This window comes from Colias eurytheme, chromosome 21, assembly GCF_061535395.1.
Source record: "Colias eurytheme isolate Ceu_HAF_F1 chromosome 21, ilColEury1 Martin Lab GWU primary, whole genome shotgun sequence".
In the NCBI taxonomy this organism is placed as follows: Eukaryota; Metazoa; Arthropoda; class Insecta; order Lepidoptera; family Pieridae; genus Colias; species Colias eurytheme.
In genome coordinates, this window is record NC_143000.1 from 4,746,531 (window position 1) to 4,770,130 (window position 23,600).

General features: G+C 33.3%; 2 protein-coding genes across 3 annotated transcripts; both read left to right on the top strand.

Moving 5' to 3' along the window:
* The first annotated feature begins 315 nt into the window (after positions 1-315).
* LOC149899081 (uncharacterized) lies at positions 316-6,709 on the top strand. The gene is made up of 2 exons (XM_090114155.1): positions 316-770; positions 4,717-6,709. The coding sequence occupies exons 1-2, from the start codon at positions 760-762 to the stop codon at positions 6,386-6,388; spliced, it is 1,683 nt and encodes a 560-aa protein (XP_089970281.1). The 5' UTR covers positions 316-759; the 3' UTR covers positions 6,389-6,709.
* Positions 6,710-12,299: 5,590 nt separating this feature from the next.
* LOC149899082 (luciferin 4-monooxygenase-like) lies at positions 12,300-23,346 on the top strand. Of its 2 annotated transcripts, none has more exons than XM_090114544.1 (12): positions 12,300-12,422; positions 16,501-16,669; positions 16,863-17,070; positions 19,577-19,775; positions 19,861-19,983; positions 20,566-20,740; positions 20,964-21,104; positions 21,352-21,477; positions 21,710-21,793; positions 22,046-22,192; positions 22,551-22,716; positions 23,074-23,346. In XM_090114544.1, the coding sequence occupies exons 2-12, from the start codon at positions 16,514-16,516 to the stop codon at positions 23,199-23,201; spliced, it is 1,653 nt and encodes a 550-aa protein (XP_089970670.1). In that variant the 5' UTR covers positions 12,300-12,422; positions 16,501-16,513; the 3' UTR covers positions 23,202-23,346. The 2 variants fall into 2 exon arrangements, with proteins under 2 accessions (XP_089970670.1, XP_089970671.1); XM_090114545.1 differs by having other exon boundaries at positions 12,300-12,418.
* The last annotated feature ends 254 nt before the right edge of the window (positions 23,347-23,600 follow it).

A 23,600-nucleotide genomic window follows, 5' to 3' on the forward strand; every position in this document is an offset into this window, starting at 1 on the left:
GTGTGTAGTTTTATATAATTTTTCCACCAAAATATAACTTCCTTGAAGATAATATTATGATGATTAAATAATAAAATATTATGACGAGTTTATTATGAAGATAATAACAAAAGCTTTTCGCGTTTCTTTAAAATTTTAATACACAATGAAAACGTCTACTTCTTCTAATATCTAAATTAATGCTTTAAAAAGATGAAGAATATGAAGTACACTTATGGGGAATGGCTAAAATGCAAGAAATAAAAAGAATGGTCAATTATACCACACAACTGTACAATTGTAACGTGTTATGTACTGTATATACACGCCTTAACTATTAGAGGATGCATGGGACCACCCAAGAAGGACTTGCACCTGTTAGCAATTGCGACATCGCGCACACCTGCGATTCCAGAGAGTGTTGCGGCAATCATCGCCACCGCGACGCTGTAGCTGCTCCGCCGTGGACGACGAGCACTCTTTGTTCCAACATCGAACGGGAGGGACATAGTTTAAGTTAGGAATAATTTATCATGTAATTTTTTTTACAATAAATTATTAATAAGTAAATTTCGGTTTTTTTTGCGCCTTCGCGGGCCGGTCGATATAATTGGCGCAGTCTTGTGGATAATCCTTGAGAGCCGTCTCTCGGAACGCGAAACTACAAGCATCGAGTATCGCTATTCCATCGGAGGGACGACGACGGGGATCCAGAACCTACACCGTTGGCCGCCGCAACGCGAAGGGTATCCAAACATTGATACTGCAGGAAAGGCCGAAATGAAAATCCTGTAAGTACACTAATTCTCTTAGTGTCTTGCCACTCCTAGATTGTAAGTTTTCCTAGATTACCCATTCACGGGAACCGAGGAACTGTAGTGCGTAGGCTTAAAATATATTAATTCATCGAGAATTAATTGTAGAATTTTACAAAATCAATTTGTAAAATTCAAATATATAGATATTAGGTTGATAAAAGATTAATAAATTTAAATATCAATTAATTACGAATTGATTAATTTTCGAATTTTACTAATTAATTCATTTTATAATTCAAATATATTAGGTAAAGATTATTAATTTTTATATTAGTTTAACGAAGTAAATAAATTTATATAGGTAATACAGATATTTAAAATGTCAGATTTGGATAAAATTTTTAATGCGCTTAGACTTTTGCCAGAATTCGATGGTAATGTTAACGTTTTAACAAGATTTATACATTTAAGTGACCAATTAGCTGAGGAATTTATAGATAAAGATCCCGGAAATACTTTAAAAACTGCCGCGTTATGTAATGGTATTTTAAATAAAGTTACTGGGCCCGCAGCCCGAGTTATTAATGCAAATGGTATACCTACTACTTGGCACGGTATTAGAAGCGTATTAGTTAATAACTTTTCTGACCATAGAGATGAGACCGCCCTTTATAACGATTTAGCCTTATTAACGCAAGGTCGTAGCTCTCCTCAAGAGTTCTATGAAAGATGTCAGCATCTTTTTAGTACCATAATGACGTATATAGCATTACATGAAACAGTCGTTACTACTCGTGAGGCAAAAAGGGACCTGTATCAAAAATTAACACTACAGGCTTTCCTACGTGGTTTAAGAGATCCGTTAGGCTCACGCATACGTTGCATGCGCCCCGCAACCATTGAAAAGGCATTAGAATACGTTAATGAAGAACAAAGCACTTTATACCTTCAACAACGTAATGAAACTTTTGATAGGAAACCCCATGTACCTTTTAGAATGTCATACTTGCATGAACCGTTTTATAGACATAATGATAATGATTTTAGTGAACCTATCTCTTCTAAACTACAGCCTATTAATTCGTTTAGACCGCAATTTAAGCCATCAAATTTTATTCAACCATACGGACTAGCACGTCCTACTCGTACTATGCAAATTTTCCGCGCTGCACCCCCTAACTATAACCCGCAGAGCAATACGTTCAGATTACAGCCTAAACATCCCGCGCAACCGAAACCGCATCCTATGAGTGGCGTTAGCCATTACGTGACAAAGACTTTACCACCGACACCTTTTGCACGCGCTCATGATTGGTCAAAATTTGGCAATCCACCCCCGAGTAATTATTTTAAGACTAGGGAGGTGAATCATAATGAATATATAGGTGACGAAGATTATTACTGTACCGATTTATATCCTTATGAAGATGACTATGATAATTATGAATATTACTGTACGGAATATGAACCTTATGTACATTACGAACAGACAGACGCACCTGAAAATTTTGTTGAAACGTGTGACGTACGTTCAGAACACGATCAGGATTTTCAGAATCCACCAAAAATTCGAAAAACCAAAATAGAATTAAATCTACACACGCAACGTCAACTTCCTTATATTCAAATTCATAATCCTCCACTTAAATTGTTAATTGATACTGGAGCTAACCAATCTTTTCTTAGCCCCGATGCAGTACAGAGATATTTTCCGGACGTTACTCTTAATTATGATCCCTTTGAAGTAAGTAATGTTCATGCTGTAACACGTAATAATTATTCTATAACATTACCTAGTTTTCCTGAATTTAATGACCCTGACGATATCACATTTTTCGTTTATAAATTTCACAATTATTTCGACGGCTTAATAGGTTCAGATTTGTTAGATAAATGGGAAGCATCCATTAATTATAAAACTAAAACTTTAAATACTTGCAATGCTACGAATCGGTTATTAGTATATGACTCACGGAACGCTAATCTTTATGAGGACGTCATACCCGCAGGAAGTAGTAAATTAGTTAGATTGCCCGTAGATGTTGAGAATGGAGACGCTATTATACCGGAACAAATTATATGTAATTGTCATATTTCTGAATGTTTAACGAAGGCGAAAAGCAATCGCGCTATCGTGGAAATTTCTAATCCAACCCGTAATGATGTAATTTTTTCAATGGATCGACCGGTATGTGCCGAGGTTTATAATAACGAGTGCACGCGCACCAAACGATCGTCCGACCGTGTGAAACAGGTATTATCTCGCTTGCGTACTGATCACTTAAATAATGAGGAACGTTTAAATTTAGAGTCATTATGTACACAGTATGCGGATGTATTTTATATAGAAGGAGAAAACTTAACATTTACGAATAAAATTAAACATTCTATTAGAACTAAGGATGAAATACCGGTTTATACGAAAAGTTATCGCTATCCATTTATTCATAGACAGGAAGTACAGAATCAGATAAGTAAGATGTTAGAACAAGGTATTATTAGACCATCAGATTCAGCATGGAGCTCTCCTATTTGGGTAGTACCTAAAAAGGCAGATGCATCCGGTAAAGTTAAATGGCGTTTAGTTGTTGATTTTAGAAAGTTAAATGAGAAAACTTTGGATGAAAAATATCCGATTCCTAATATTACAGATGTCTTACGTAAATTGGGTAACTGTCAATACTTCACAACGCTAGATTTAGCAAGTGGGTTTTATCAAGTGGAAATGAACCCGGCTGATATTCCAAAAACTGCTTTTAGTGTAGAACATGGTCATTTTGAATTCTTAAGAATGCCCATGGGTCTAAAGAACAGTCCGTCTACTTTTCAAAGAGTTATGGATAATGTACTGAGAGAATTGCAAAATTCTATTTGTGTAGTCTACCTGGATGAAATAATAGTGTTTAGCACTTCTTTACAGGAGCATATCGTTAATCTTGGGAAAGTGTTTCAGAGATTGCGCGAATCCAACTTTAAAATACAGATGGATAAATCGGAATTTCTTAAACTCGAAACCGCGTATCTAGGTCACATTATTAGCAAAGATGGGATAAAGCCTAACCCAGATAAGATATCTGCCATTCAAAAGTATCCTCTTCCGAAAACTCCAACCGACATTAAACGATTTCTAGGTCTATTAGGTTATTATAGGAAATTCATACCAGATTTCGCTAAAATCACGAAACCCATGACGCAATGCTTAAAAAAGGGTTCAAAGATAACATTTTCTAAAGATTACATTGAATGTTTCAATAGGTGTAAAACATTATTAATGAACGATCCAATTCTTCAGTATCCTGATTTCAATAAAGAATTTATTCTTACAACTGACGCGTCGAATTTAGCTATCGGTGCTGTACTCTCTCAAGGCCCCGTTGGTTCCGATAAACCAATTGCGTACGCTTCACGTACACTTAATAGTAGCGAAATTAATTATAGCACGATTGAGAAGGAGCTATTAGCAATTGTCTGGGCAACGAAGTATTTCCGCCCTTACCTTTTTGGCCGTAAGTTTAAAATTATAACTGATCATAGACCCCTTCAATGGGTCATGAATTTAAAGGAACCTAATTCCCGTCTCACACGTTGGAGGCTCAAACTTAGCGAATACGATTACACCGTAATTTATAAGCAGGGAAAACAAAATTGTAACGCCGATGCTTTATCGCGAATTCAAATTAATAATGAGGAAACAGATTCTTTAGCGGTTAATCCAACAGAGACAACACCTTCATTAATAAAAAGAAGTTCAGATACAATTACTGTTCATTCCAATTCAATTAAGATTACTGCACATTCGAAATCAGATACTCTTAAAGCAAATTCCGACACCGTCACAGTTCATACTGACGCGGAGAACCCAATTCTAGATATCCCTATTACAGATGTACCGGCTGATTTACCTATTCATATCTATACTAAGAAGAAATATGGCGCTGTTGCTAAATTTAGGTTTAAGAGGGTACCTAAATTGTTACAGAATCCTTCCTCTGATCCTGTGCCTGATTCAAGCGGAGGATCCCACCCTGAGTAGCTTGGATGATGGACCCGGTATACTACCATTTAATATTGGAACTGCAAGAATTGTCACACATTATCATTCATTTTTGCAAATTATTAATTTAAAAGATATTCGCGATAGTATAACCATAGTAAAGGATCAATTAAATTCATTAACACCTAATTTGCACGATAGATTATTTTCGCTTTATAATTCACATATCGAACACCTGCATTATAAGATTATTAAATTATCAAATCAGTTAGAAACTTTTGAACCCAATCGCAAAAAGAGAGGTCTCATAGATGGTTTAGGTTCAGTAATAAAAAGTATTTCTGGTAACCTAGACTATACGGATGCAATTAAATATGATACCGCAATTAAATTATTACAAAATAATGAAAATAGATTGGTCACAGAAATGAATAATCATATAAGCCTCAGTAAAGATTGGATAAACCAACAATCTGACATTTTAAACAACTTAATTAAAAATCAGGAAAAAATTGAAATAGCTATAAATGATTTAAAGGAAAATAATTTAAACATTACTATATACATCGATTTAATTCAACGCGTAGCAATTTTATCAGATAACATTGATGATATATCTGAGGAATTACATAGATTAGAAAATTTATTAGGTTTTATTCGTGCGAAAAGTACGCATCATCTTATGTTCAATTCAAATTCACTAAAAGAAATGTTAAATAAGTTAAACAAATTTTATGGCAAAGATCAAATCCCTCAAGTTAATTATAGAGAATATTTTGATTTAGTTAAACTAGGCTATTATTATAGTAATAGAAATATAGTTATAGTTTTTATGTTCCCGGTTGTCCTTCCTGCTACCTTTGAATTATTTAAATTATCCATAGTTCCTAATAAAGATAGTAAAGTCCTAATTCCACCCTATCCTTTTGTGGCAATTCACGACGAGGATTTTATGTACATGGAGGCAGAATGCCCGAAGTCTGGCCTAGGGTATCTATGTGAGGACAAGCTGAACCATCATCGATCCAAAAATGACTGCGTGTATCACCTTATTACCACGCAACGAGTCGTCGCATCTTGTCTCTTCACGCCTGTGGAACTCGGAGCGCCCGCACTAGAAAAATTAGACGACGCCCACTACGTCATCAGTTTCCCCAAGCCATCAAAAATTCACCTATCATGCTCGCAAGATCAATATGACGTCATTAAAGGAAGCTACTTAGCCACAATACCCAAAAACTGCATTCTTCAAACGGAGGCTTTCAAGATAGTCAATCGAGAAGATCATATCAAAGGACAGATAATGAAAATTGCAAACCTGCCAGATTCCAGTCAATATAATACAGATGAAGAAGTTCTGAAGTTGAATTCGATAAATTTGGATAAATTACACGCTAGTAACAGAGCTATATCAATGGAAATGCCTATCAGTACCAACAACGGATACGAGATTCTCTATATGCAGCCTTCCATAATACCGATATATGTTATATTAATAACGAGTGCAGTTGCCCTAGTGACATGGTACGTCGTACGGAGAGTGCGTACATCAAAGCCTATTACTACGAGTGTTCATGGTAATCAAAGAGAAGAAATAGAACATCAATCGGCGGAGTGTGAAATTTCAGCGATATTAACGAGCCTTGCCCGCCAATAATCGCTGAACTTCAGGAGGGAGGTGTTATGTACTGTATATACACGCCTTAACTATTAGAGGATGCATGGGACCACCCAAGAAGGACTTGCACCTGTTAGCAATTGCGACATCGCGCACACCTGCGATTCCAGAGAGTGTTGCGGCAATCATCGCCACCGCGACGCTGTAGCTGCTCCGCCGTGGACGACGAGCACTCTTTGTTCCAACATCGAACGGGAGGGACATAGTTTAAGTTAGGAATAATTTATCATGTAATTTTTTTTACAATAAATTATTAATAAGTAAATTTCGGTTTTTTTTGCGCCTTCGCGGGCCGGTCGATATAATTAACGTTACATATGTACCTATTTACAATGATTTTATAACAACATTTAGTGAATACATTCTAAATTGCAGGCTTGTTATGTTCTTTTAGAAAGTATGTAGGGCCTTTGATCTAACATCGTAGTGAAATGAAATTTGCAGTAGTTAAAAATACGATTATTTTTGGTATTAACTAAATTACCTATTTATTATGTCAATAAAGTTTTTTTTTTATTATTGTTTTGAGGGAAATGAAAACAGCAGTAGCAGCATTGAAAACATTACAATGTATGGCTATTATACGTAGTATATTAGGTATTATTAGTCTGTGCTATTATTATTGTGTGGAGTCATAGAATATTAATTAATAGGTATGTAGCAAACGCTAGTAGAGTAATTGATAAATTGCTTTTGACAAATAGACACATTATATTGTATCCTGCAACATAGCTATATTCTATCTACATATCTTAGTCACATACACGGTGTACATTATACATATTATGATAATCCATACTAATATTATAAATGCGAAAGTAACTCTGTCTGTCTGTCTTTTACTCTAACACGCCTAAACTATTGAACCAATTTGCATGAAATTTGGTATGGAGATATTTTTATACCCGAGAAAGGACATAGGATAGGTTTTATCCCGGAAATCCCTCGGGAACTATGCGGGTTTTTATTTGATTGCGCGGGCGATGCCGCGGGTGGAAAGCTAGTATTAAATAAATCTAGCATCTATGACAACTGTTTGTTATTTTGCAGCGAAATACAAATTATTCAGGTTTTTTTTTTCGGATTTTTGATTTGTAAAACCTAAGTGTAAAAATAGTACCAACTTACTATTAAAATTGAATTTTAAATATTATTTAATAAATAAACAAACACATATCTTTCAAGCGTTATTGGTTTTTACAAACTAGGAGTATTGGTTTTGGCAAATTATCCTAGAGGTAGCTAAGAATAGAGAGACGAAACGAAATACAAGAAAAACTGAATAAAAGTTTACAATTTAGGTTCCACTAAATTCTCTTTTCATTGTACTTACATACTTTGCGGCATGAAATACAATATTTTTTTTAAGATTGCTATTTTTTTTTAAAAGTAAGTAAACCTTACCTGAATAAAATATGTTTATGAAACCATGGAGACGGAAGTAGGTACTACTTTTATGGATTTTTTTGAGTAAACCTGTCGTGCAATTATGTTACAAACGAGCAGTAATTTAGTAAATAAAACTTTATTTTTAAGATTATGTCATTTTGCTTAACCTAGATCTAATCGCTTACACGCGTAGTTTTATAGAGACATTTTGTCAAAATCTCGGTTACTAAGCGTGATATGAGTATTATTGGTCCTTGGCGAATTTATATGGTCATTTTATTATGTATTCTTTTATTTCACGATTAGTGAGAGTAGCTAAATTTAAACATCCGAGGTTACAATAATTCGCACACAGCTCACACCTAAAAAGTCTTCACTGATCCATAGACCTGGAAAAAAGGTAAGATCATAGAAACAGCTTTTGCACGATTTCCAAAAAAGAACAACAAAAATTCTTTAGTGTACACCACAGAGAAAATAACAATTAATATGAATAAATAATTAGTCAATAACTAAAAGAGCACCATACAGGCAATCTTATCGCTCAAACACCGATTTTTCCAGACAACCTGGTGGACAAGGAGACGCAATCGTTTGACTTTCGCTATTTTCCGACGAGTTCGACTAAAGCCCACGCGACTAAGTCACCGGTACCAGCGTTCACACCATCATTTTTCTTATTGTCATTGCGTATCGGTCAATTAGGGAAAGCTGGCATGTTCACAGTACTCACACTTATGCAATTTCACTTACATTATGTTCAAAAATAAATGCGACTCTAGTTTCATTTTAGACTTGAATTGTAAAATGGGTGCGTTGTAGATATGTATATGCAAATATAATTACTTATGAAAGCTCTCATAATTTACCTGTAAAATTATAATTTAAAAGTAAATCAATTGATGAAGTTAATTATTTATTCTAATATTAATCAATTGGATAAAAGTATTAATAATAATTCAATTATCAAATAATAATTAAATTCCTGACTTTGGTCGAGTAAAGATATCTAAGAAATATTATATTTGTAGTAAGTACCTACGTAATACCTACCAATACGCGCTAACAAATATGTGTTACATGTTTATTGTATAATTTTCACACTATTGGTTTTAAACTCAAACTCAAACATTTATAATACAATTTAGCTAGCTTTCCGCCTGCGGCTTCGCCCGCGTTTTCAAAAAAAACCCGCATAGTTCCCGTTCCCGTGGGATTTCCGGGATAAAACCTAGCCTATGTCACTCAGAAATGATGTAGCTTTCCAACAGTGAAAGAATTTTTCAAATCTGCCAAGTAGTTTCGGAGCCTATTCAATTCATACAAACAAACAAACAAACAAAAAATCAAACCTTTCCTCTTTATAATATTTGTATAGATTAGACTTCTTCTAGAAGCACTTTTGAATCGTCATAACAGTTTAACAGTTTTAACATTTACCACCAATTCAGGAAGCAGTATCTATAGAGAAGAAGAAGAATCTATTTAATCATAATCGTAATCTTCTACTTCACTGTAACTTTCATCGCTCGAAGAACTCGATGTTTCGTTGTCGGAATTTCTTAATGTTATTATAAATGAGTCAGTGTAATTATCTACTTTTGGTTCTAATTGAATATATTTTTCCTCATGTTCTCGCGTCTTTCTCCAAACGTCACTAAACATATCCAGACTAATAGCATTTGCTTCCTTTCTAAATAATTCTTACACAGTTTTCAAGTTAAAGTTCACATTTTGTGATGCTACTTTCCCTTTAATAATTATGCCCCATAGTAACTCTATTGGGTTGAGTTCTGGATGGTATGGTGGAAGGCGCAATACACTATGTCCATGATCTTTGAGGATTGCATCAAGTAGGTAAAAATTGTGTATAGTTTGGCTTATTTTTTTTAATAATGTGATAACTCTGATTATTAATTAGTTATTTGATTTTTGAAAAAAAAAATGCCGATTTTAGTCAAAATTTATATTTTTCTAACAAGATCCTTATCATCCAAATTTCCACCTTGGTGAGAAAAATTGACATTTCTAATGAAAATGAACAAAAAATTAAATGATTTTATTAAATACTGTAAAATAGTCTATAATATTCTTCCATTTACTGTATCACAAAATTCTTCATAGATTTTTAGATATTCGTACTACACCAATTACATCACCCTGTATTTATAAACAATTGCAAAATATGACACATACATAGGCCGGGAGATACTGACACAAAATTTCGGGTCATTTGTAACAGAATGGCGGTTCTACAGAGGTCTTATTATGCAATGACTAAAAGAAAAATGATGGTCAGAACTCAGAACGCTGGTACCGGCGGACTAGTCGCGTGGGCGTTAGTCGAACTCGTCGGATAAATAGCGAAAGTCAAACGATTTACAAATCGTTTGACTTTTCCGCGGTATGGCGACCATTTGGAATCGTCCGAAAAGTATGGCATGGCGATTTTAGTAAATGGCTGCACGACGATGGTTACCTGTGCAAAAGTGAGCCCGGTACAAATGATTGAATTGTTTTTTTTAAATCAACGCATTCACGTCGGTATGGCGGACTGTAAGTCACATCGTAACTGTATGGCATGACACTACCGCCTACATCTTTTTTAAGGGCTATCGGTAAATTCTAAAATTTTTGTGTTACAAATCGTTGGACTTTCGCTATTTATCCGACGAGTGTGACTAACGCCCACGCGACTAGTCCGCCGGTACCAGCGTTCTGACCATCATTTTTCTTTTTGTCATTGCGTACTAAGACCCCTCTAGACCGCCATCCTGTTACAAATGGCCCGAAATTTTGTGTCAGTATCTCCCGGCCTAACATGTGCAATGTGTAAATGTGTTGACGTTCCAGCTCTTCTTAATATACCTATACCACAGTATTACCATTATTTCCTACAGTAAGGAATCGCCTTTGATGTCGCGCGATGCCGCCGCCAGCGTAGGTAATGACGCTGCCACACGAAAATACGCTAGGGTTGCAACAAATGGGAAATAAAACAATTGTGATTATTAATATTATGATGAAATCTGTATTCATATGTAATAATTGCGATTATTAAATCTGATGTAATTATTTGTTCATAAATATATAATTACAGATATTGCACTGCTAAATATTATTTACGTGGACACTTTATTTTTGGATGTTCTTAATTGTATATTATAATTTATAACATTTAACTAAGTAATGCATTCGCATTGGGATGTACAATCTGATTAGAAAATAATGAGGACAACATATATACATAGATTTGATTTTAATTCAACAGATACAATTAATACAATCTTTCTGAAATATTGTTTCCTTCTGGGATTTCAATGTAGATTTACATCCGTAAACCGAACAGTTTGTGCGCGCCATAATAGAATATGTAAGTACCTATGTATAATAAAATTATTACACAAAAAATACGACTGCGTCATCCTTTCGCGCTAGGTAAAGCAAACTAAGCGTGTTTGCTTTACGCGGCCCGCGTCGCCCGACCCCCGCCAGTTCCCCTCCGTTTCTCTGCACAAGTACATTCGTCGCACTACTGTAGGAAATAATGGTAATACTGTGCCTATACTAAGAACCCTGTAGAACCGCCATCCTGTTACAAATGACTCGAAATTTTGTGTCAATATCTCCCGGTCTATAATATTTAATACGGTAAGTTTTGTCAGAAAAGAAGTTCGGAGAAAAATTATTAATCAAATTATCATCTATAAAATCTACATTTAATTATTAGAATAAGAAAATATGTACTTTTATTAAGAGGGATCGTTTTTGAAATCAAACAGTTGCAAGAGTTTTATGTAAATTTTAGTCGTCACAAGGACACGTTATTTTTTAAGAATTGTAATAAGCGCATCTTCTTACCGTGTTTTCCCGTAAATAATAAAATATATTTGAAAATTATGAAAGAAGAACAATAATAAAAAAAAATATCCTTAGTGTACTTGACTACGACTAGGTACAGTTAAATCGTTGTTTTACAGTTAAATCGTAACAAAAAATGTAATCTTTACAATATTAGTTTTGATTACGCAGCTCTACTATTATACAAGCTATTTATTTATTTAAACACTTTATTGACCTGACATCATTAAACAATAATATATATACGAGTAAAACAACGTTTGAAAAACATTTCCATTGTAGAATATTCCTAGTAGGTACATAATATTACATAATATATTCATTATATTTATACAAGACAGTGTAGTTCCTATATTTCCTATTATATACAGCTGTCCTAAGTTCTAAAATTGAACACAAGCTTCGTCATCTGTTTTTACTCTACATATTCAAGTACCTCATCAATGATTTTCAATATGTCACTATGCATATTTAATAACCTCTAAAACAAAAACAAAAACATAATGATTTATTAACTAGGTACAACGTTATCAAAAATAAACAATGCAGCTAAGTTAGTTCATAGTTGTTTATGTTAAATTGTTGTCTGTACTGTTATATCTTTATAATAATACCTAATAAATAAACAAGAAATTCAAAGACGCGGCAGTACCACAGATCCAGGCGGTCATTCATGATCTAAAGTGCATATAAATACATCGTGTCTTAGTTGTTTGTAATCATAATATTTCCGCGTATTTATAGTGGTTTGTTACTGTGGTAGGTATGTAATTTATATTTGAACGTGCTAACTAAGTACTAAATAATTGTTATTATTTTTATTTTAAAGGATGTGGTTCATGTATGATGTAGGTAAATTATCCTGATCGTGTGTATTGTTTTGCTTTTTTCATTCGGTTAAAAATGCAAGCAATTAATATGTTTTTAAATATTAGATGTTTTAAAAAATTCAAATAATATTTATATACAATACGCCAAATAGACAGTTTCAAAGATTAATAGTGCATATTTAATACATATAATTAAAATAAAAACTAAATTAAAATTATTTCCACTAAGTACTTCATAAATCACAAACAATAAATAATTTTAAGAAGATCGATTCATTTTAACAGTTTGCTTCTTTAAAATAATATGTATCTAGATACCTATATTTTATTGCTATCGACCTCACATGTATTTATCTTAGGAAATGCACGGTTGCAATTAATATAATTATAATTATATTCACATTGCAAACATAGACAGGACTAGAATAACTTAGAATAAATTGATTACTTACAGAGAAGAATAACTATCAACCAAGAATTTGTTTAAAAAAAATAACTTAATGTTAAAAATTTATAACCATTTATTACCACAATGCAATGAAAATCTATAAAATTAATCTTCATAATAATGCATTACCTACGTATATTTAATCAATCAAAATATATCTCTTATTTACTTGTAGATAACACGTATATAAATTAATTAATCAATAATCAATTAATTTTATCCGATTATTTGGGAATGTTAAATATTAGAGCAAGATATATTATTAGTTTTTACATTAAATCAGAAACAGTAACCTAATATTTTTAGTGTGTATGTAGTATTTTTAAAGAGAGAAAATAAATAATAATGACATTGTAGATACTTGGGACTCAATGGGTTAAATAAAATTAATAAAAGTGACTTTAATTAAGCCATTTCGGCAAACGTAGGTATAAATACGAGGGTGAATCAAAAAGTTTTTGGAATCACTATAAAAATGTATGAAAATTTAACAAAAAACATTTTATTTTACTACATCATCCTTATATTGCTCATTACATTTAAAAATCCATTTTCCAAAATTTGTTATTCCCTTTGAAATAAATATTTTTCTGAACTATCCAAAATCTCATCCACGGCATGCATGGCCGCGTCATATTAGTCAAATTTAGTTCCATGGATATTCTACTATAATTTTGGGAATAAGCGGAAAACACAAGGGATTAAGATTGAAGATTTCCGGTGAATTTGGAAATCGAACCCAGCACTGCGGATTGCTGCAACTTCCGAACGATGAACAGGAGCGATGTAATGAAGTAACTGCACGCTCAGTGACAGATTTCCACGAGGTTTATTTTAACCGCATCACGCACTTTTGGGATAATAACAGCATTATATGATCTAGCGATCATCTGTGCTCTCGACATGTAATAAATAAATATGTTTGCTTCACTATTCCAAAATATAGAGGCCACAACTTGTCAAGCGGTAAGAGAAACCTAAGATTTCTTTATTTGCGGGAAGACGGCCGTATCCAAGACATGCTTTATCTTTCAGTTTCGGGATTGATATGGAAAACTCATTATTAATTTATCATAGCTACGATGATAAAAATAAACTGGATCATGCTGTAACATTTCGAGAATGCGCTTTGAAACATAAAACGACACCTTAAAATTCGTCCGGCAACATTCGAGGTACCCTTCTTGCAAACACAATTTTGAACCCTGAATCTGTTAAAATGAATTGAATGCTACCAAATGAAATCTTTAGAATCTCGGCTACATACGTAATTCTTATTTTTCTGTCTTGCAAATCCAAATTCTTGACTTTTGAAACATTTTCTTCTTTAACGGAGGTTGAAGGCCGCCCGGAGCGATGATTGTTTTTACAGCTCGATCTACCTTTTAAATACAGCAACCAAGTAAGCAACCATTGAATAAGGTAAAGCATTACCCCCTCATGTTTGTTGAGTATCCACAAAAACTCTAGCGCTAAAAGTTTAGGCAAAGGCAGTTTATCACAGCATGCAACTCAATTTTTTTTCCAATTGCGAAAATTATGTCGACTCTTTGCGATAAGTAATTAATAACTTGAGAACGATAAAATGAAATCTAGTGAATTTCGACATATAAATATTATATTATTTATTCAATTTAAAGACACTCTTTTAATTGAGTAAAAAATTACCCAAAAAGTTACAATATTTATATGCACTTCTAAGGGCTTTTTGATTCACCCTAGTATCTACGACCTCCGTACATGAAAACGCAATAATAAAAATCGATGTTACTTGACGTCTATTGTTTACCTACTGTAAATTAAAAACCACCAGCTTTCAAATAAAAAGATAATAATCACAATCGGTTCACACACTCCAAAGTGCTGACGTAACAAACCCAAACATTCAAACTGAGAATCACTTTTCTTTTGAAATTGGTTGAAAATAACAATGTTTCATAATGCCTATTCTTTTTTAAATTAAAAACTTTTTGTCCCTTCAAATCTGTCCCATATCATACAGCAGCATAATATTATCTCATCATTAAATGCCTAGCCTAAACAAAATAAGCGTGCTCGCTTATTTTGATAAGCCAGATAAAAACTTTATGAATGATATATTACTTTATTATTACTAAGATAAACAATTATTACAAGTCATAGTTGCATTCATTTTGATTTCATTTCGAAAATACATTAATAATATTAATTCCTATCATTCCTATTGTGTCTGACTACAATCATAAATAATTTGGAAAATCCAAAAGTGCACGCCTCATAATTTTTTTTTAATAAATATTTATTAATTATTATTTTTGTTTATTTAATAACAATTAAACCACATCGAATCAGACCCTGAAAAATGAAAGGGTTCTATTCCTGAGCATACTCAAGCGTAAGAGAAAAAAAAAGACTCGATTAGTAAAGTATTTCGGTCGCTATCGTGTTAACAAGAAAAAGGATCCGCACATACAGACACACGGACGTCCAAGACAGAACTTTTTTAAACTGTTTTTTAACTAGTTTAAATAACAAAAATGACATCAAAAATATCATGAACGTTAAAAATAGTGTTTTTTCTTAATATGTGTGTGTATGTATTATCTTACAAGTGCAATGTATGATACATAAAGACATTTTAAGTTTGAAAAATCAGATGTTTTGCGCGAAGTGACAGTAGTACCCACCTCAACGCTTCGCTTATGAGGCGTGCAATAAGTCAATACACTGCAGATAATATAATAAATTCATTGCACTTTAGATACTGAAAAATTAACTAAATTGTTCATTCAGAATTATTAATTATCTTATTACCTATTGGCTATTGATATCATCATCATCATCATCATCATCAGCCCATATACGTTCCCACTGCTGGGACACGGGCCTCCTATGAGGGTACAGGCCATAATCCACCACGCTGGCCAAGTGCGGGTTGGCGGATGACACATGTCGTCGAACTTTTGATTCTTCGACATGTCGGTTTCCTCACGATGTTTTCCTTCACCGTTCGAGCAGTGGTGATGTTACAACATGCGCAGATAAATTGAAAAATCAATTTATTTCCTGCGCGCTCGCCTGGTCTCGAACCCCGGACTTATCGATTCGAAGTCCGAGGTCTCACCACTGAGCCACCGCTGCTCTTTTATATAAACCTTTGTATTTAGCATAAGGAAAAAGCTATTGATATAAACCTTTGTATTTAGCATAAGGAAAAAGTTTTGACTAGATGTAAACAATTGCAGTACGATAAAACATTTGTAAATTGGAGATTTTATATTTTTTTAATAAAACCTTTCATGGACACTGATGGAAACACAACTCTAAATGAAAAGCATGAAAAGTTATACCAACGCTACTTACTATTACGAGGGAGTTAGGTATTTAAACTTTATACGTAGGTGTAGATATTTTAATGTATTATAATACATATATTATTTGAATATATTGGTACTAAGCAATGATTTCTGTTCAGAAAAATTTTAATTTTTAAAAATCTTCAATTCATGAGTCTTCAAATCTACGCAATATTAAGGTGTACAATTAACTGTAAAATTCTATTAAACTTTGTCTGACTCTCACAGTGTTCTTCCAAAAATGGACAAATACAGAGGAATAAGCGATGCAATACAATGGTACATAAGTAAAATCCAAGCCGAAACAGTAGCCAAGTCCGGTATTCCAAGCGACCGATATCATCTTGGAAAACTAACTCTAGACGCACTCAAAGATGTGCCTGATAAAGTGCTTCAGGTAAGTCTTATTAATAATAATTAAAATAAATATACATAGAATGAAAAACTTAGCTTTTTTAGTCCGGTGTATAAACTAAACTGGTCAGATTTAAGATAACCTTTATTATATTCTGTCTTAAATATATAAAAATACTAGCTTGTTAGTATCATAACAAAAATACAATATTTTTCTTATATTTTACGATCCCTAGATTGATGGAGCAACAGGCGAGACAGAAACCTTCGGGTCAGTTTTAACAAGATCTGTGAAATGCGCAAATGCCATGCGAAAATTGGGAGTAAAGCATAAAGATGTGGTCTTATTAATGGGACCAAATCATATTCACGTTACTATCCCGATGTATGCTGCTTTCTATCTGGGTGCTGGTGTCGCTGGTATTGACATGTACTTGGTCACAAGTGAGTATTTTTCTTGGCTTTATTTATCTTTTATTAGTGGTCCACCCCGGCTTCGCCCGTGGTACCTACATATTTAGTATCCTATGTCCTTGAAGGACATAGGATACTAGAGCCAGGAGAAGGACAGTCCTTCTCCTGGCTCTAAACTACCTCCCTGCCAATTTTCAGCTAAATCGATTCTGCCGTTCTTGAGTTATAAGTGGAGTAACTAACACGACTTTCTTTTATATATTTATTATTCTGTGCTATAGTTTTATTTCCCCTTTGATTAGTGTGGAGGTATACTTACCAGCTAAGGTATAACAGTCTGTGGTATTACTATTCTACTTACCTATAGACAGATGGGGTCTATTCATAACGATAGGAAAATTATTTAAGTATTCATAGTTTATGATAAATACTACAGAGCTGTTTACTTCAATATTATTTGTTTATATAAGAATGAAGTTGCAAATCGCATACAATAAATGTGCTATAAATAAGATAAATATTTAATCATTTTCATTATACCTACAAACATTTAAATAGTCATAGAATCATATCTAATAAATATGTTTTCGTAATTTACGTTAATTTTATTTTATTTGAGTATTGATATAAATGATAATATAACTATAGAAGTTAACAATTTAGAAGATGTGGTAGTTAGTGGTTATTGGTTAATAACAAGTTTATAAACTACTAGCTTTCCACCCGCAGCTTCGCCCGCGCAGTCAAAGAAAAACCCGCATAGTTCCCGTTCCCGTGGGATTTCCGGGATAAAACCTATCTTATTTCCCGGGATAAAAAGTAGCCTATGTCCTTTCTCGGGTATCAAAATATCTCCATACCAAATTTCATGCAAATTGGTTCAGTAGTTTAGGCGTGATTGAGTAACAGACAGACAGACAGAGTTACTTTCGCATTTATAATACCCCAGCCACACTATGCTACTCGTCCTGCTACTCGTCCTGCTCCTCGTCCTGCTCATCGCGCTGCCGCTCGCCTCGATATTGCCGTCTGGCCACACGCTGCTCTACTCGCGCGATTAATCGCGACGCTCTTCACTAGGGATGGATCGTCGACGTATTTTTCATCAACGAGACTACATCGTTAAATGTCGTTTATCAACTAGTCGTTCAACTAGTTAAAATCTTCGACTAGTCCATGTGTAAAATAAATAACTATTATTAAATAAATTCTTAAAACAATAAATTCTAATCTCAATAAAACAATTTAATAAATGTTTATGCTTTCTTACAAAAATTATACTCCCTAAAAAAAGGATTACTAAAAAACTCGTTTGTTTTTATAGTTTAAATTCAAAACATTGGTCTTGTAAACCAAAAATATGTTTTTTAAAAACTTCAAAGAAAATAATTTATTCTTATCAATAAGACTGTTTAGCCGTTGAATTCAACTAGTGCATTGGTGAGCGATGGACTAGTCGAATCGTTGAGTGTACGTGGTACATATAGACGGTTAATTTAACTAGTCCGTTGATTCCATGACGCCCATCCCTAATTCGCACTCGTATTGCCGGTCCTTTGACTCGCGCGCAAAAGCCGACAAAATAGGGAGCAGTGAGCAGGACGATGAGCAGGACGAGTGGCATGACGAGTAACGTGGCCACACTACGTCCCTGTCTACTTCCCTCGTCACTTCCCATACCACTCGTCGAGTCGTGTGGCTGGGGTTTAATATTAGTATGGATTGATTGGGGAAATCTTTAATTCGTTTCTATGATGAAGAGCAAAATGTATATTTGCTAAAAAAATGCTTCAACAGTGAACAAAAAAATAATACCTAAGCAATTCCTATGCGTGTCTCTGTTTATTATCCGCAGGTTATAATATTTACGGACCAACCTAATTTGAGGCAAAATTAGTTTAACAATATAATGAACATAATTATCTCATAATTTCACGTCACTTACTTTATTATGATAGACCACCAAATTGGTTCAATTGCATCAAATTTTGGTTAAATAATGATACGTTTACCTATATAACCATCCTGTTTACTGAGGAAACAAATCTATTGCATATCTATATTACAAGGTCTTGTAATTATATAAGGTGCATTGGAATAATTACGTATGACGGTGTTAATCCAATAATGGGAAAATTAGCACATAGGTTAGAACTAGTGATTGATTAAAAAAATATGTTTTTTTTTTACTAACAAACCTGTCTATTTTCATACAATAGCGATAAGTATCGTGAAGATATCTAGAACAAAACGTAATCATAATTTTCCGAAATTTCTCTACATCCGTAATTCCCCCAATGCACTATACACTGTAATTCACCTTCGAGTATTTTGATTGAAGAATTGAACTTGAACATAATAGCGAAGTATTTAATGATAATAAAATAGTTAATCATCATCGTCAGCCCCTACATGTACTACTCCTACTGCCATAATCCACCACACAGGCTTGATGCAGATTGGCAGAATTTAAATGTCTTCCTTCAATAATACATAGGTATACTACAGCAATCACATTATTAACTTCTTATTTCAGAGGAACTGAAAGACACATTCAGTATTAATAGACCTAAAATAATATTCTGCCAAAGCGAAAGAGCCCATGATGTAGAGGAGGCTTTAACAGGTCTTGATTTAGGCTGTGATGTTATTACTTTTGACTCGGGATCCAAATTCAAGAGCCTTTCTGAATTCTTGGAGGTAGATGGAAAAGGCACATCCGTCGACGAATTTGAGTAAGCGTTTTTTAAATTTTTGTAAAAGTAGTAATATTGTCGGAAACATTTGATCGAAAGTATTTTTCATTTGAAATGCTTGCAGAGCTTCCAATTTCGATCCAGCAGAAACACCACTGATGTTGATAGCAACTAGCGGAACTACAGGCGTGCCCAAATCCGCTGTGGTCACTCACAAAAACCTTCTAATAGGAATTCAGTATATGTGGTATGAAATTAGAGTATATTGTTGATAATAGATAATAGATATATGCAAATTCAATCAATAATTTAAATGTTGTTAGAAGATTGACTTTAATTGAAAGGCGACCTTTCCGGCTTCAAATTTGTACATAATGACTAGCGGCCCGCCCCGGCTTCGCCCGTGGTACATATGAAAAATAGATGTTGGCCGATTCTCAGACTTACCCGATATGCACAGAAAATTTCATGAGAATCGGTCCGGCCGTTTCGGAGGAGTATATGCAGACTAACATTGTGACACGAGAATTTTATATATAAGAAGATAATATTGTAGAGTCATTTTATAACGCTTTGGGATTTATTCCCAATTAACGGGGTCAGTTTAGAATTTATTTATATAAATTTCTCGAATTAATTTCTCGATGATTTAGACGGAGACCATAATCACATATATTTTGATATCAAATCATAATGATCTACTTACTATCTTTAGTACTGTTATCTTTTTGACCTTTGTTACTTCATAAAATAAAGAAATTTTCCACTATCTTCTTAACCCTTAATATTATAATTTACAATACGGTAAATCTACAATTATGTTTTACAGGGCAAACTTTACCACTTTCCCAGCGCCGACTCGTCTCGTAGCAGTATTATCTCCAATACAATGGTATTCTGCCATATTTAAGTATATTTCAACCCCAATTCTGAGACAAACTCGCCTTCAATCCTCATTGCCGATGACTCAAGAACATGCATATCATCTTATTAATAAATATAAGGTAAGATACCTATACGTAAACATCTTTAAACCAAACCACTTCCAAAACCAAACTATCCTAAAACTCTTAACCAAAGAATCCATATAAAATATGAACTTTAACATAATATGTTACTTTCTCTTCCTTTTATTCCCCTATATATATATTTTTCAAGAGTTTTTTTTTGAATTCAAGAGTGTCCTGAGTGAATTAATTAATTTTTACGAATGTTGTTTTATTTCAGCCGTCGTATGCTATGTCAAGTCCAAATTATTGGGTAATACTTTTCAAGCCCGGTGATCGTGAAAAATGTGACCTCACTTGCTTTGATGTACTTATAGCTGGTGGCTGTCCTTTACAAGAGGGACTGAGAAAAGAAATCAAGGTACACAAGTTTTACTTATAGGTACATCATATTTCACTCGTGTCCATCATAATATTCTTTTAATTATTGATGGTATCAAAACAAAAAATATAAGAACAAATACGTTGGGGATGGTTATAAAAGTAAATGATTAATAAAAGATAATGAAACGTTTTAAAATTTTTGAGCAAATGAAAATATGTATAATCTACTTAAAAAATTTTCTAACTCATTTTTTAAATAATTGTCTCGTTTCTTCAATTCACAGAAAGCGACACCCAACACTTTGATACTGAATGTATACGGCATGAGCGAAATAGCTGGTTTGGCAATGGTGTATGATGAGACCGTCCCGCATTCTTTGGGAAGACCGATCCCAAGTCTTACTCATAAGGTAAACTACACGACAGCAATCTGAGTTAAGTTTTTAGGAGCATTTTTGCAAATGTTTAGTTCGTCTTAAAAAATTTGGGGGCTTTTCTCCAAATGTGATAAATAATTATATTTTAAAATGTTTTATATTTTTAAATGCAGTAATAAGACAGTAATAACCTTGTTCTCCCTTTATAATTTATATCATCTAGTATGGATAGAATATAAAATTCATTAAAGGTTATTTTTTTCAGTTAGTAAACCCCGAAACGCTTGAGGAGATTACAAAACCCCACGTGACAGGTGAACTTTGGGTTAAGGGGCCGAGTATTTTTAAGGTAATTAATTATTATTGTTACAATTTTAAATTAATATAAATAGCAGGAAAAATTGATTCTACTTCATATTTTTGTTAGAGTTTATTTATATTATTATTTATTTATATATTTATTGGTAAGCTGTGGTAAATTTGTGGATTTTGGATACTCTGATAAATATGATTATCTGATAAATTTAAATGAACTCAGTTTTGTTCTTAATGCTTAAAATCTGAATGCACTTATATAATTAATATTTAAATTCTGTTCAAGGGCTATTATAATAATCCAGAAGTGACGTCACAAACTCTTACCGAGGACGGTTGGCTTAGAACTGGAGACACAATGTACAGAGATGAAAAATGGTACTTCTATTTTGTGGATCGACTCAAACTGTTACTTAAATATAAAAGCCATCAGGTAAATTCTTAATTATTTATCTTTATTTTAATTTGAATGTGTACCTACACATTTATCGTGCTCTACTACCTATTTTAATAGATGAAAATCAAAATATTCAAAAAAGAATTTTGATTATGTTATGTTTATTTTTTATTTTCATTATGTTTCACTTCGTAGAAGCAGAAGATGATATAATATATTATATATTTAATGTCCTAGACTCCTTTCGCAGCCTTATTCTAAACCGGACACTTATTAGGTATATTATGTAACACTAATACTTTTATGCATTGAATATTTTTCCACAAATATTGTTTCTTATGATGATTGCGAGGACATATCGCATATTCATTATAAATGTTCTGTTGTATTATAGATTTCTCCTGTAGAAATAGAAGCCGTAATTAGCAAACACCCAGGCGTCTTTGAAGTCGCTGTAACAGGAATACGTAATACAGATGAAGGAGATCTGCCCGTTGCGTGCGTGGTGCCTCACGACGGCTACAATATTACTGCTCAAGAAATTAAGGATATAGTTAAGAGTATGTACTAAATGTTTCTTATAATAGCTTAAACCCATTGCAGAGGCTATAATGCCATATTATACTGGCCAAACACAGGTTGTCAGTTGTATTCTTAGGTTGTATCTATTCGTAATCGATCTTTTGGTTCTTGGATATGGGTCTTTTCTCATGATGTTTTCTATTTCTGAAACGTTGAAAATCAAAAACTCTCGAGCCCTCAACTTTAAATTATCGATAATAGTGGAAGTAGTAGATAGAACTACTGTAGAACATTAAATTCTATGATTATTATCCGTCGTCTATGATATATAATGTATATGGATTATTGACTAGAAATTAATAATTATCTTTTGATTATCATGCCTTTCTTTTCAGACAATTTAACAGACTCAAAGCAACTAAGAGGGGGAGTTATATTCGTTAAAAAGCTACCGATGACGTCAACATCGAAAATAGACAGACCTAAACTGGAAAAACTCGCAAAAGAATCAGTAAGAGAATAAAGAGGAACAAAAATATATTATAATTTCTGGATATCTTGTGTTAAGGTTATCTGCCAGTTAAAAAAGACAAATAATGTATAGAAATAAACGTTAAAAACTGTAAGGCTATCAGTGACTGTAAGTGGTGAAATTGGTATTTCATGTCATAAAATTAATAAAATAGTTTTTTTTAGGAGTGCAGTTTTATTTTTCATTTTGAAACATTTTACAATAACAATATATGAAACAACCAAATTATTATAACTAGTACCATCAGTCATATTTGCATGGTCAATGTAAGTCAATTTTTGGTGGTAGTGAACTCTTGTAAAGTCAGGCAAGTTCTTTCAATACGTTATTTTATTCCCCGTCACCTATACCTATAGACCTAGAGTGATCGATCCGTCTCTTTATTTGGTT